This window comes from Notamacropus eugenii, chromosome 2, assembly GCF_028372415.1.
Source record: "Notamacropus eugenii isolate mMacEug1 chromosome 2, mMacEug1.pri_v2, whole genome shotgun sequence".
In the NCBI taxonomy this organism is placed as follows: domain Eukaryota; kingdom Metazoa; phylum Chordata; class Mammalia; order Diprotodontia; family Macropodidae; genus Notamacropus; species Notamacropus eugenii.
Genome location: NC_092873.1, coordinates 199,258,669 through 199,273,316, shown reverse-complemented (window position 1 = coordinate 199,273,316; position 14,648 = coordinate 199,258,669). Strand labels below are relative to the sequence as shown.

At 33.5% G+C, this 14,648-nt stretch overlaps 1 protein-coding gene across 1 annotated transcript in view; it reads left to right on the top strand.

Annotated features, from left to right (window-relative positions):
* Positions 1-12,896, top strand: part of GOPC (golgi associated PDZ and coiled-coil motif containing) — a 43,583-nt gene extending 30,687 nt beyond the window's left edge. Inside the window, exons 4-8 of the mRNA XM_072643142.1 lie at positions 184-349; positions 2,142-2,237; positions 3,217-3,381; positions 10,125-10,305; positions 11,206-12,896. Coding sequence (XP_072499243.1) covers positions 184-349; positions 2,142-2,237; positions 3,217-3,381; positions 10,125-10,305; positions 11,206-11,324 — 727 coding nt within the window. The 3' untranslated portion in view covers positions 11,325-12,896. The remainder of the gene's footprint in view (positions 1-183; positions 350-2,141; positions 2,238-3,216; positions 3,382-10,124; positions 10,306-11,205) is intronic.
* Positions 12,897-14,648: the final 1,752 nt, after the last annotated feature.

Below are 14,648 nucleotides of genomic sequence, written 5' to 3'. Positions count from 1 at the left end.
TATTTTGTGTTATTCTCTCATTGTTTCATATGAGTACTTGTCTTCCCAATGAGATTCCAATTTCCATGAGGGCAAGAGTTGTTATATTTCTCTCTTAAGTTCCTTATAGAACTTTAGCATGGTGCTGGGTATATAGATAAACTGGATGAATTTAATTTCCTTTTTTTCTTTTAAATAAAAAAGAGTCCAACAGATCCAGTTACTGGGTCGAGATATGAAGGGACCTGCTCATGATAAACTTTGGAATCAACTGGAAGCTGAAATCCACCTGCATCGTCACAAAACAGTTATTAGAGCCTGCAGAGGACGTAATGACCTGAAACGATCCATGCAAGCACCGCCAGGACATGTATGTTTTTGAATCCTATTGTAACCAACTTTTTCTTCTATTATAATCTGTTGTGTTTAATAGTCCAGTTTTAATTTTGATTTTCATCTCTTCAGGAAAATCTGTTCATTAGATCTCCAATAGAAGACTTTATATTTATTCATCTGATTTGCAAAATCTTTTTAAAAATATGATACCTCATAAAGGTTTTACCAGTCCTTAGAATACCTGCCACTGACAGTGGTAATTTAGAAAGTGGTGATCATTAATATTGTGGATCATATTTCTAATTCTTCCTTATTAGGCCTGACCTAATCAAGAAAGTTGGTCCAATGAGTGTATTTGATTATAAAATTTACCGTCTATAAAATTAATTAAATAAAAAGTATGGTATAATATATTTACAAATAATCTTTATTAATTTCTGTGTACATAATTAGTATCTAGGTGACTCAGTGGATAGAGTGCTGGGCCTCGAATCAGAAAGACCTGAATTCAAATCTAGCCTTAGACATTTATTACTAACTGTGTGATCCTGGGCAAGTCATTTAACTCAGTTTGTTTTAGTTTCCTCATTTGTAAAATGATCTGAAGAAGAAAATGGCAGACCACTCCAGTATCTTTGCCAAGAAAATCCCAAATAAGGACATAAAGAATCAGACAGGACTGAAATGACTGAACAATGATGTACATTATGTAGACAGATGCAGTTTTATAAAAATTTTAAGAATGATTTGGTTACCAAATTTAAAACAGAGATTCTGGGATAATACTACCACTTATCTGATCTTGAGCTAATGAGGATAGAGTCTGAGATGTACATAGAGTAATTTACTTTTACCACTACTACTGTATTCCTTGGTTTTACCTCCCATACAGACAAATCCAAATCAAATCTGGTTACAACAGCTGTGCTTAAAGAAAAAAATCTTATTCTTATGAAATTATTTCTTCTCTATTTTGATTCATGTGGGTGTTTTAAATTTGTAAGATGATAATTCCAAGATAGTGAAATAATTTCTATGTCTCCATAAAATTCATTTTTACCTAGAGTTAATGAATACATATTATATTGGTAATAATACCTATTGTTGTTACTATTTTTTCCACTGTTAGTGAGCCCTCTTCCCTAATTTCTTCATACTTTGGCATTATAAGTTGAAAGTGTGTGACACTTTGTAAGAAAAGTTGAGAGACAATGGTGGGGCACGTATGTATAAGAGATAAAGGGTGGTCTGTACAGGATAAAACCATATATATATATATATATATATATTAGTAGTCTTTTATTAGCTCCTTTGCAAAATAAAAGTACAAACCTGTACTGAGAAGTAGGCTTTTTCGATTCATTTTGCAGGATGCCATAATCACCTTTCTTTATTTAGTCTAATTTTTTTTTTTAACTATTAAAGTTGAGTGAGGATAAAAAAGGGTAAGAAAGAGAATGGGAGTACGTCTCTGTTCTTGAGGCACAGGAGTGTGAGTATCCAGAGTGGAAAGCCTTGCATTTCTTCTTTAGTTGCTTAGCATTGGGGTGAAAATAATTTATAGTCATTTAGCTGACAGTTTAAGTCTGAAATGGATAGTTCCAAAAGTATATGAATCTTCACTGCACTTTAAGTGCAGGCATCCTATTTTATTTCTAAGGCTTTTTATTTACCCCTTAGTTCTTAACAACTATTACTTGACAACTTGTTATCTTCCCCCAAAATAAGGATTTCTGCATGAAGGCTATGTGGTGGTATTGAATATAACTTTTAGTTCAATTCTATTCAATAAGCTTAATTTAATTTAAAAATTTTCTTTTAACTAGGATCAGGATTCCTTAAAGAAAAGTCAAGGTGTTGGTCCAATCAGAAAGGTTCTTCTCCTCAAAGAAGATCATGAAGGACTTGGAATTTCAATTACAGTAAGAAGTAGTGCTTTTTCTTTTATTACAGTAATTCTGCTTCAGAGAATAAAGTGCTGAATCAGTTAATTTTTTGAAGGTAACTTAAGTTTATACCCTTTAAATGCCAAAAGTGATTCTTAAAAATTTTAACTTTTTTTGATGAAAATCTTAATAAAATATGTTATATACTTTTCTGTCATAGTAAACAGAATGTATCCTACATATAATTTAACATTTTTTTGATGGTTCAGGATCATTATAAATTTCATTATGAATATAAATAAAACAAATATCAAACCCTTCGTGGCTGTACTAAATGGGCCTATTTGATGGAATTTTTGTTTTGTTTAGGTTTGGGATTTCACGGTTCACTTAGTATCATTTGTCATTGCTTTCTGCCTGTCTATTAGTTCTTAATCCTTTAATTTACACGTGTCCTAGTTGAGAGGCCTGTGAGTTGTACCATCTCCTTTATGATAATAGACTCTGATAGCTTTATTGCTTAGAAGACCTGAGACCTTAGTTCTGGATAGATAATTAAGATTGTTTTACTGATCTTTGAATTTCATATTCATTTGATAAAGGAACTATGCGCATTCATATACTTATAGGTTCTGTCTAATAGTGACTTTGTAAATGTAAACATACTAATTTGGCTGTTTAACTATTAACTTGTAAAAGGTCTTTTAAATAAAAAATAGAAATTTTTTCAGTCTTTTTTTCTGAGTGGCTTTTAGATAATTGGTATAAAAGATATTATAGTTTGTTTATTGATGAAAGAATTTGATTTTTGTTCTCCAAGATCATATATGTTCTTCATGAATGTAGCCTTTAGATATGTAATATGAGAAATAATCATCTTACTAGAAAATGGCTTTTGAAAATTCCTTAGTTTTTATGAAAATGCTTTTATGATTTTATTTGAATGTAAAATTAACTTGATCATTTTGACTGTGACTATACCTTGTTAATTAAATTATTTCTTCCATATCGATAGGGTGGAAAGGAACATGGTGTTCCAATTCTCATCTCTGAAATCCATCCCGGACAACCTGCTGATCGTTGTGGAGGGCTGCATGTTGGAGATGCCATTCTGGCAGTCAATGGAGTTAATCTGAGAGATGCTAAGCATAAAGAAGCTGTAACTATTCTTTCCCAGCAGGTAAGTTCCCTGATGCCTGTATAATTGTGACTATCAATTTATTCTTTTTATATCTGAATACTGATAAGTCTCTGTATATAAACTTTTTTCTTTGCTGTAAATTCTCCCAGTTATCAGGATATTTATGTGATTTTCACTGTTGAAGTTCTGGGACTTTTCTAAATGATCATTTAGTCAGACTCACTTCAAAGGAAGCTTTATGAAACAATACAATGAAATTATGTTGATCAAACTTGTCTCTATGAGAATGTACCTCCCTCCCTTCTTTGAAGAGGTGGGGGGAGGATAGGAGTATGGAATGCTATATATAATGATATACTTGGTTTGATATGTTGATTAGTTTTTTTGAACTTTTTTTCCTCTTTTTTATTTTTTGTTATAAATGATGGCTCTCTTAGAGGAGAAGTAGATATATTGGGATATATAGGCAATATAAAAACAAAAAGTATCAACAAAATATTTTAAAGGAAAGTTTATTTTTCTTAATTATCTAACAAGAGATCTGGATTAGATTAGCAACTGATTCTGACATATATGGAGTGTATTTTAAGCATGAATAAAGCCATATATAAATGTACAATATTATAGAAAACAAAAACCAGACTACAATTTACTTATTTCTAAAGATTATCAACATTCATTAGAGAGGCCTGTTTTCAGATGCTCATTGACAGGTGATGACTTAGGTGGTAGAAGGGGGGAGAGCAACCCTTTTCTTTTGAAGAAGGCATAGCCTAAACAACCCCCAAGATGAAACGTATTCTGGAAGTAATGAAAGCTCCCTAAGATCAGGTATTTGTTTCACTTTTGTATTTGTGTTCTCAGTGCCTACCAGTGCCAGATTCATAGTAGTCACTTAAGTGTTTCTTGATTGACTAAGGGTAAGGATATGTACTAGGTAATGTAAAATGTCAGGACTAATGCCTGAAATGCTTGTTAGGATATTGATTTTTGGTTTGCCAAAATTTCATTTGTCCCATTTTTGTTGTCTGCATGTGATTAGTTTGTATTTGCTTAGGGCTTATTGTTGAAGAGCCCAGTAAAGCAGGTGAATCTCTTATAGTCATATAACTGTAGCCTGTACTTCTAACTAGAGTCAGCCAAACTTGTAAATGAATGCACTTAATTGGGAGTTTAGAAAGAAGATTGTGGATGAGTCACCATAAATCCATTAGAGTTATTGGTGAATAACTAAAAATACATAACCTATTAATGGTGCTTTGGTATTTTCCTTTCTATCCTGTAAAACTTGTTTTATAGTACCACAGTTCAGTGGGCTAAACAGTAGCCTAAGAACCTAACAGTTCCTAGTTGTGATCCAAGCTGTGTCTTAACTAACTTGGCAGTTCTTTTTTAGTAACTTGCAAAATAGAAACTTATTTTACATTGAAAACATTTGATTTGTGCACATTTAGGGTCATAGATTAGAACTGGAAGGGACCTCAAAGAATGTTCTTTGAACAAGTAGAAATTTTGCTTATTAGTTTTACTGCCAAGATATGGCATCATGAAAACATTAACTGGCAAAAATCATCCTAGAATGAGCTAGCCTGTCTTCACTGAAACAGTGTTTACTATAACCCAGTTTGGCTGGAAAGAGTATGGAGAAAGTGGATGACAGCAGGAAACTGCTTGTGTAGTGACCTATAGAAGAATAACTGCTGAGAATATGAGCAGGGGGAAATGTTTCTGTGACACTGAAGCACACTTTTAAGAATTTGGATGGCTGTGGACTGGGAATCATTACAATACTGATCAATTTATTATAGGAGTTCTTGACCTGAAATCCATGGTACCCCAAGGGGACCACAGATGGGGCCTTGGTGAATTTGATTGGGGAGAAAAAAATGCCTCTTTATTTTCATTAATCTCTAACTGAAATTTATCATTTCTTTCAATTATTCAAAACATTATTCTGAGAAGTCTGCCAGAGTAGTGCATAACTCAAAAAAAGGTTAATTTTCTAGTGGCTAATGATAAAAGATGAAGTTACAGGAGTTAGAAGTTTGTATACAGTGTCCATAATCAAGTACTTACTAGATTGAAGTTAATAAATATTTATTAAACACTTTCTTTGTTCAGAACATTATACTAGGTTCCAGGGGAGCTACAAAGCTTACATAATACACAGGCCTTTCCCTCAGTGCTTATAGTCTATACATGGGATATTATTATGTACAATTATACACAGTAATATCAGTCTAGTATAGTGCCTGTAACATGGCAAACGTTGAATGTTTTTTTCATTTTTTCATTCATTTATGAGATGTGTATTTAAACACAAATGTATGTTAAATATGTTTATGTTTAACCCCAAATATTTTTGTTATGTGTGATAGATGTTTGTGTTATATGATATATGTTTAACACAAAACAATGTTACATGTGATTAGAAGGTTGAAAGAGAAGAAGGCTTCATGGAAGTTGGGACATTTGAATTGATCTTCAGAGGACTGATAGGCATTCAGTAGATAATGTAGGAGTAGAAAGACATCACACACATAACAGCATGACAAAATATGGAGGCAAAAAGCCTAGAACGTGTTTAGGACACCAGATACTTCAATCTGAGCAGAATATAAGTGTCTGAAGAATGATTTTGGAAAATTAGGATGGCACTAGGTTATTCTCAAGTTTGATTTCCAGGCACAGGGGTATACATATTACTTAGACAAAAGGAAATAATTGAGGAATGGAATGACCAAATCTATATGTAGAAAGTTCAATCTGATATTATTATTAAAGATCAATTAGAGGGTGGGACTGAAGGTGAAATAGGGAAGATCTATTGAAAAGCTTTCAGCCAGCAGGTGGAATTGAAGACAGTATTATAGTATTGATAGTGGACCTCATTAATTGGGAAATAAGTAACTGATCATAAGTGAAAGGTGAAGAATCAAAGGTAACACTAAAATTTCAAACATTGTAATACTAGGCAAATGGTAGTGCCAGTCACAAAAATAGTGAAGCAAGAGGCAAAAGCAGTTTTAGAGGGGAAATTAATCTTTGGTGTTGTTTGATGTACTGGAAGAATTAAGTGATAGTATTCTGAAAATATTTTGGATATGTGGGTCTTGAAGCTCAAAAGAAAATTTAGGACCAGAGAGATTTAGGAATCATTTATCTATGATAAGTCATTATAGAGACCATGGAAGTAAAAGAGATTGTCAAGGAAAATAAGTTACAGTGAAGAAAGAGAAAAGGGCTAAGAACCAGAAGAACAGAACCTTGATAGTACTCACCTTTTCCAGTCAGGAAAGTAATGAAGAGCCATTGAAAGAGACAGAGAGTAGAATCTGGAGGAAAAAAAACATTGTTTCTGAAGTCAAAAGAAAGTTGGATTTATCAGGAATATAGACCTGAGACCCTCTTATAGCATAATTTATCTTCTCATCCTCAGTGGTTTAGGGGATATATTGACACATTTGCCTTGCTGTTTATGGTATAGAACCCTTCTGTGGTCTTTGGGTGGACCAGGTGCTTGAGTCTCCTCTTCCAGTAACACATTTTTACTCAGAGAGGTCAAGGAGATAATGACTTAAAAAACCCCCCCAAAAAAGCCATTGAGTTGATGAGTAGATCATTGATGATCATTGAGAGAGTAGTTCTAGTAGAGTTGTGATGGTGCAAATCACATTGTAAGGGGTTAAGGAGGTTTGGAATAATAAAGAAATAGGGAGATTGGGTGTTTACTTTTCCTAGGAGCTTAGCAGTGAGAGGGAAGAGAGTACAGTAATTAGATACTATAGAAGGATCAAGGTGATAGTTTTGAGGTTTTTTTCTTTTAACATTGGGGAGACCTGGGTATGTTTATAGACAGATAGCAAAGAACAGGGAAAGATTAGATATACAGGACCCCTTGGCTATTAGCACAAGGTCTTAGAGGGGGTTAGAGGGAATGGGATCAAGAACACAGACAAAAAGATTAACCTTAGTGAAAGATAGGGATAAGTTCTGAGGAGTAGAACTGAGGGAAAATTTATGGTAGGTGTATGGTTTCAGTCTTCTAAATGAAGCAGGGAATATGAGATTAAATAATATATGTATTACATGACACAGTGGATAGAATGCCAGGCTTGGAGTCAGGAAGACCTGAATTCAAATTTGATCTCTCAGACTAGTTATGTGACCCTGGGCAAGTCACTTAGTCCTATTTTCCTCAGTTTCTTCAGCTATAAAGTGAACTGGAGAAGGAAATGGCAAACCACTTCAATAACTTTGCCAAGAAAAGCCCAAATGGGGCTTTGAAGAGTGGACACAACTAAAAATGACTGAATAGCACAAGGAGGAATGAAGTAAAAATGCACAATTAGGAAATGTGTCTTTTCTGAGGAATAGCAAGGATGCCAGTGTCACTGGATTATAGAAAAAATGAAGGGAGAAAATATTGTAAGACTGGAAAGTTTGGAGAGGATTAAATTATGAAGATTTAAAGGCTAAAAAAGGATGTTCTATTTAATTCTAGAGGTAATAGGGAGCCACTGAAGTTTATTGAATGGGGGAGTACAGTGGGGTGACCGGGTAAGATCTGTGCTTTAGGAAGATCAGTTTAAAGGTGGGTGATGGATAGAATGCAGAGAGTAAGATGAGAAGGTTTTTGTAATAATCAAGTCAGTAACATTTATTAAGAGTCTGCTTTGTACCAGTCACTGTGCTAAGCACTAGTAAAGACTATGGACCAAAACAATGAGAACTGAGAGAAAATGATGCTGGACCTGGAGTCAGAATCTTCCCTCAGACACTTACCAGCTGTGTGACCCTGGGCAAGTCATTTAATCACTACTTCTCTCTGTTTACTCATCTGTAAAATGGGTATAATAATAGCACCTACCTCTCAGGGTTATAAGGATAAAATGTGCTGTTTGTAAAGTGTTTTGCAAACCTTAAAGCACTGTAAAAATGCTACAGTGCTGAAGAGCTTTCAAAGACTTTTGACTTGAAATGATGCATTTCACCTACTTCTTGCCAGGATGGTGGCAAGATTTTAAAATGCAGGATAAGACATACATTTTTGGACATGGCCAACGTGGAGATTAGTTTCGCTGGACTATGAAATTTTGTTATGAAAGGATTTTGTTTTTCTTATTGTTTAATTGAGGATACAACAATGGGAAGGAGAGATTATAAAGTGCTTGTCAAAATAAATTAGTAAACTTCTTTAAAAAATGGCAGTGCTGAGACCCAAACTCAGGCTTCCTACATCTGTTACTTGCAATCTTGAACTCACTGGGGACCAACCTTTTCCAAAATATAACTGATGAATGTCAGCTATTGTGTGAATGATTTTACAGGACTTTGTGCATGTATTTACAATTACTGTTCTGCAGATTAACATGACTAGGGGCTCTGGTTTCAGTTGCCACAAAGGATATCTTTGATGATACATTACATTGTAATTTGGAAATTTGGGTACCATTGATATGCACTTGTGCATCTCCATTGAGGAACCTCCATTAGGTTCTGCTTGCTTGGCTACCACATATTCCCTTCTTCACACCTTCCTGCCTACTTCATGTACAGAGTACCTCCTACTAATCACCTTAAGAATAATAATGGCAAAACAAATGGTTTTCTTTTTCTTGAATTAAATTCCTATTTTATGTGTCACACATATAGCTTCAAAACAATTGACCAATAGAGGATCAAAGTAAATACATTAACTCCATAGAAATATCTGTGTTCTATTTCATTTTTTAATGTTTCATTGCACTAAATTAACAACTTCAGACCTTAAAATATCCCCATTTTACATATAGTAAAATAGATACGAGATTTGCCTAGTACAGGGGCTCCCACAAACCTTTTTTTATATTACGAATGCCTTGGGCAGCTTGATGAAATCCATGGACCTCTTCTCGTGGTATTCTTAAATGCAAGAAATAAAATGACTAGGATTATAAAAGAAACCAATTACATTGAAATAATATGTTTTCTAAAACAAGTTCACTTACCTCAAGTTAAGAACCCCTAAAGAGCAACATGGTGAGGGGGTATGCCAGGTTAAACAATTATTAACTCTAATTACTAGAACAAGTTAAGATTCACATGCTGATATAAAAAGAACAGAACACATTGTGCATTTCTTTTAAGAGGTCATCCAGTAAGACAGATTCTATAGTCATTTGAATGTAGGCAGGTTCTACCTACTTTATTGGAAGCTACTTACAGCTACGTGACTGAAGGAAGGACTTGGAATTTTCTAAAATAAAATACCACCATTAATTTCTTTAAAAATTAAATAATCACAAAAATAAATTATAATTATGATTAGAATAACCCTCAAATATTACATTGTTCATAAGTAGTATTGGAAGTTCTGCATTTAGTACAATTCTCTTTAAAACTTTGAAAGCTAGTAAATAGATAAAAGTTTGTACTGATATGTAAAAGCTTTTTGCAGTTATTAAAAGGAAAATTCAGTGTATTCAGTGCCTTCAAATTGAACATTACAAGATTAAAATGAATATAAAATCATTTATCATTGCTTTTATGGTGAATTTCTGCCTGAGGTAAAAATAAAAGTCACATTATCCAGTGTGTTCATGTGAATTCTAAATGATCATAGATGAATTTTATTAGTAGATACATTAGTGTAATTCCACTCATCAGTAGAAAGAAAATACATTTTAAAGAAAAATTTTGGAACTTACCTCTTCTTAAATGAAGTGAGCCGTTAGAATTGGGAAGTGCTTAACTGAGAGAAACTTAAATTTCTTTTTTTCTTCCTCCCCCTCCCAATTCAGAGAGGAGAGATTGAGTTTGAAGTAGTTTATGTTGCTCCTGAGGTAGATTCTGATGATGAAAATGTGGAGTATGAGGATGAGAGTGGACACCGTTATCGTTTGTACCTTGATGAATTAGAGGGAGGTGGAAATCCTGTTGCACATCGGAAAAATACAAGTGGGGACATAAAACTGTTACAAGGTAAAAGTGATTTGTTTAAATTCCTAAAAATAGATATTTGATTTTGTTTTTTTAAAAGTCTTATTAATTGTTGTTTGATGATGTGAGAAGTCAAAAGAGTAGTGTTTCCTTGTTCATATTTTATTTTAAATTGATGGCATTGTTAAGTAACTGAATATTATTTTAGTCTTTTCAGATTGAGTCATTTGTATAAATTGTAATATTCCATAAAATATTTTTAAATTATGTTAAATGTTTGCTAAATCTTGCACCATGATATGCGCACAGATTATCATATCACACACATTCCTTCTTTAAAGGGTTACAAACAATAGGGATATGTTGTGTTTATCTGTGTATAGATTATCCATATTGTAATTTATCCAGCCTCAAATTTTAATACTAGCTTAACTTCTTCCCACTTCCTCCCAAAATTCCTGATTACCATTTAGTGAAAGCTATGCAATTAAAAAGTACTTTTGTCTTTATTTATTTTACAAAGTAATTTTAACAGCAGTTCTTAAATCATTTAGCTAAAATGTCAACAGAATGCATTCCACAGTTTAGTAGAGATTAATTTTGCATTGTCTATTATTTTGGGTCATTTGAGCCACTTGATTCCATTAATGCAAATAACCAGAAGTTGGTGATACTTTGTGCTTCTATTCAAAATTTACACATGAGAAACTTAATAAGAAATCTGTTATGCCATGTATGACATCTTGTTCAAAATGGGAGCAGCCTCTTGTTAAGAGTCACATCACTATCAAATAAATAATTTGGGGCATGTTATCTCACCTTATAACTAATAAGTATTTATTGTAGTAGGTTTTCCCTTATAGAATGAAATAAAGCTATTAAAAAATGCTTCTTTTTCCATTTTGTTAATGTGCATTTGCTCTATTCCACCTCTTTTTTCAGGCTTTAATAAGAAACCAGTAATTGATGGACATGAAAATGGAGACCTCGGAACCTCAAGTGAAACACCTCTCGATGACAGTACATCCAAGTTAGCTGAGTCAGCAGAATCTTTATCATAAAAGGTTTATTAAATTGACTTTTCTGCGGGCAATATTGTTACTCAGACTGTTATGGATTTTATATACTAGGGGAGGTTGTGAGAAGGACTATCTAAAAGCAAAGGGAGGCTGTTGTTTATTGCCGAAATAAAAGGCAGTTACCTCAGGGCTTCATTGTGAGCAATTCTAAATGTTTAAAACTCTCCGTTTTCTGTGATAAACCATAATTAGCAATTGCATGTAAAGCAATTTTTACTTTCTTAAAATTGTAAGCACCAAAGCATGTGTTTCCCAAAGGGATATTACTAAGCTTTTAAGGTACAAAATGAAGCATAATCGTTTCATTTGGTTCTTTTTTCATTTAACAGAAGGACAGTGTTAACAGGAATCTAATAAGAAATAGCCTTTAATTACAAAAGAGTAAATTAAATTGTTTTAAGTGTATCCCCAAATGCTATATTGTGATGTTTAAATTGCAAAATTTTATTCTGTTAATAGCAGGAAAGTGGGCTTAACTTCAAAACAAAACAAAAATATCCCACATTTAAATATTTCAAAATTGAAGGAATGATTTAGTTTTCTATTTATTACAGATTTTGATTCCTTAATCATTTCTTAGTGATCATTTAGGTGTAATGAGTATGCCTCTCAGCTTTGTTTAATGCAGTTAAAAAAGTAGTTTAAGCAATCCTTTGTCAATCAATGCTGCACTGGAAATAATTTCTAAAGTGTTCTTGCACATATACTTTTTTGTTTTTTAAAAATTCAAATAAGTGTAAACTATCTGTTCACAATTATGTTGCTGCATGTGCATGGCATTGTTCAGCCCCGAGCTTCCTTCCTGGTGTCCTTGTGAGATTAGTTTTACACGTTTTGAGTTGTTCATACAGTTTGTCATGCCATGATAGTCCTGGTACTTCAAAGTTCCAAATTGTTGTTGTTAACATGAAATACATTGCCTTTGAAGAATGGTTTTAAGCAGCTGATAATTAATACAAGTCTCAAGGCTCAGGGCATACACAAAGCATTAGGAAACTTGATCTAGTCATTGTTTTGGTTACTTTCCCACGTCTGGAGCTGCTTTCCTTATTCTTCTGATGCAAACTCAACAGATGTCCTAGCTTCTTTTATCCCAGAGCAGAACCTGTTTTGATTGCTCTTATTTGCTACTGTGCAAGCCACTGTACCTTAGTGGGCAGTGTCAGAGCATTGTACTTAAAGGGATGAGTTTTGCCAATATCATTGATTTTAAGACCCTATGTAGATGGAGAAAAAACCTGAACGGCCTTTAGAATGATATCAGTTTGTTCAATGCCTAATGTTGAAATGTTACAAGATGCAGGACAAGGTTCCTAGCTTCTCCTAGGTGCATTATATATTTGTTTATAGAGAAATCTTTAAAATGTATATACTTTATTCAGTGATTTTTGCTATTTATAAATCTTGTTTATAACTATTGCTCACTGATAGGTTGTTATTGTTTTTTGGGGGGGGCAGTTTCATTCAGCTTGGCTACTTCCATGTTAAATTTTTAATGGTAGTGCACTTCATATTGTATATTGTTACTGGATATTAAAATACCTTATAGCGTAACATTGCCTTGAAGCAAAAGCTAGTATTTAATGGTAGAACTGTAGGCAAGCAAGGTGTACGCATCATTGTTTGCTCTAACATCATTTTTGGTGGGAGGGTGGCGGGGGGAGCATTTACTTTTTCATGCATGATATGAGATCTGCAATTAGATTTCAGTGTGTATTCATTTTTGTAATGCTTTGCTGTGAGGTTTTTCATTGTGGCAAATCTAAAAACTACTCTAGGGCATGGAGTTTTCTTTTTCTTATTTTCTGAAAAGACAGTGAGTGATATGGTGATTATCACATTTTGCAGAGAATATCCTTTTTATCTGTGACTAAAACTTTAAGTATGTTAAGATAGAACTTGTTGGTCAGAGAGAACTTTTAGATTTATGAAGAGTTATTATGATCCTGAACCTGAGATCTGTGAAGATGATGATGTGATTTGGAGGATGTTGTGAAGGATTGGAAGTTCCTTCCCCAGAATTTAATCTCCAACATGAAATGAACAAGGTCATTGAAAAACACTATTCTTTATTTTTTGTTGATATCACATAGCCTGCTGCTGTAGTCTTTTAAGGGCTGTTGAATAGAGAATTATAGAAAGAGGTAAATGCCTCTGTGACTGTCTCCACTTCATCTCTTCTCCACCTCAGTTTTGAAGCCCCAGATTAGAGCACTGTTGCTAGGATGTTACTGTGAATAAATCTGTGTTTCCAAACAATGGGTAGCCATACAGGTGCTTTGGTAGCTGTTGCAGTTCAGATTTCACCTAGGAGGTCTAGCACTTTGGGAATGAACTAGAAATTACAGAGATGATTTCCCAGTTTCTTTCTGTTTAGCTCAAGACTATACCTCTCAGACCCTGGTCCAAAGAGAATTTAGATTTAAGAAGAGTGTCCAGTGTAAAGCAGTATTGATATTTTCATTTCTATAAGATAGAAACCATAAATATATAGCAATTAGGCCAAAGGAGCAATTGCTTGTAAGACAAAAGCAGACTGTCAAGAAAAAAAGAGAATGATTTGTGTGTGTGTGTGTGTGTGTGTGTGTGTGTGTGTGTGTGTGTGTGTGTGTGTTGGGAGGTGGTGATGGTGGTGAAGAGGTCTGCGTAATGATACATCTCACATCAGGACCATTTTCTAAAGATTTCTCATCTGTAATGACTGTTTAGAATTTAAGAGAATATTGACTTTTACAACATGGGACCATATTAAGGTAGATTTAAGAAAAATGAAAGTTCCTTGATGGTGGAGGTATAACTGAACAGTTGTCAAAAGATGGTTGAATTTCCTTGGTGGTGGTACTTTTACCACATTGGGGATTTTTGTGTCTGTCTTCAGAAACTCAAAGGTATTTTCTATACATAAGTATGTTGAACATTATTTCACAGCATTATTTATTATATAATCCAATATCCTTCTGTTCAGGGTTGGGCTCATCAGTAAAAGGTGTAACATTTGCAACAACTGTATTATAACTACTTAAGTTGGGTTGAATATTTTTTTATTAGCCTGTAAATAAAGATGGCATCTTTACATTGAAATGATGTTTTATCTTATTTAACAAAAATAAATTTTTTGTGCTTCTCTGTTTCATATTAAATACGTTATTTTTTTTTCTGATTACTTCTTTATTTGTGCTAATATAGAACATCTGTCATGAAATCCCTATCAGGTTTGAATTATTTAATACCTGCATTTTATAGTCAGGGTATTTTATCAGGGCTAATTATGTTAGGAATAAAGCATATTTTAGTTAAGAGCATGTC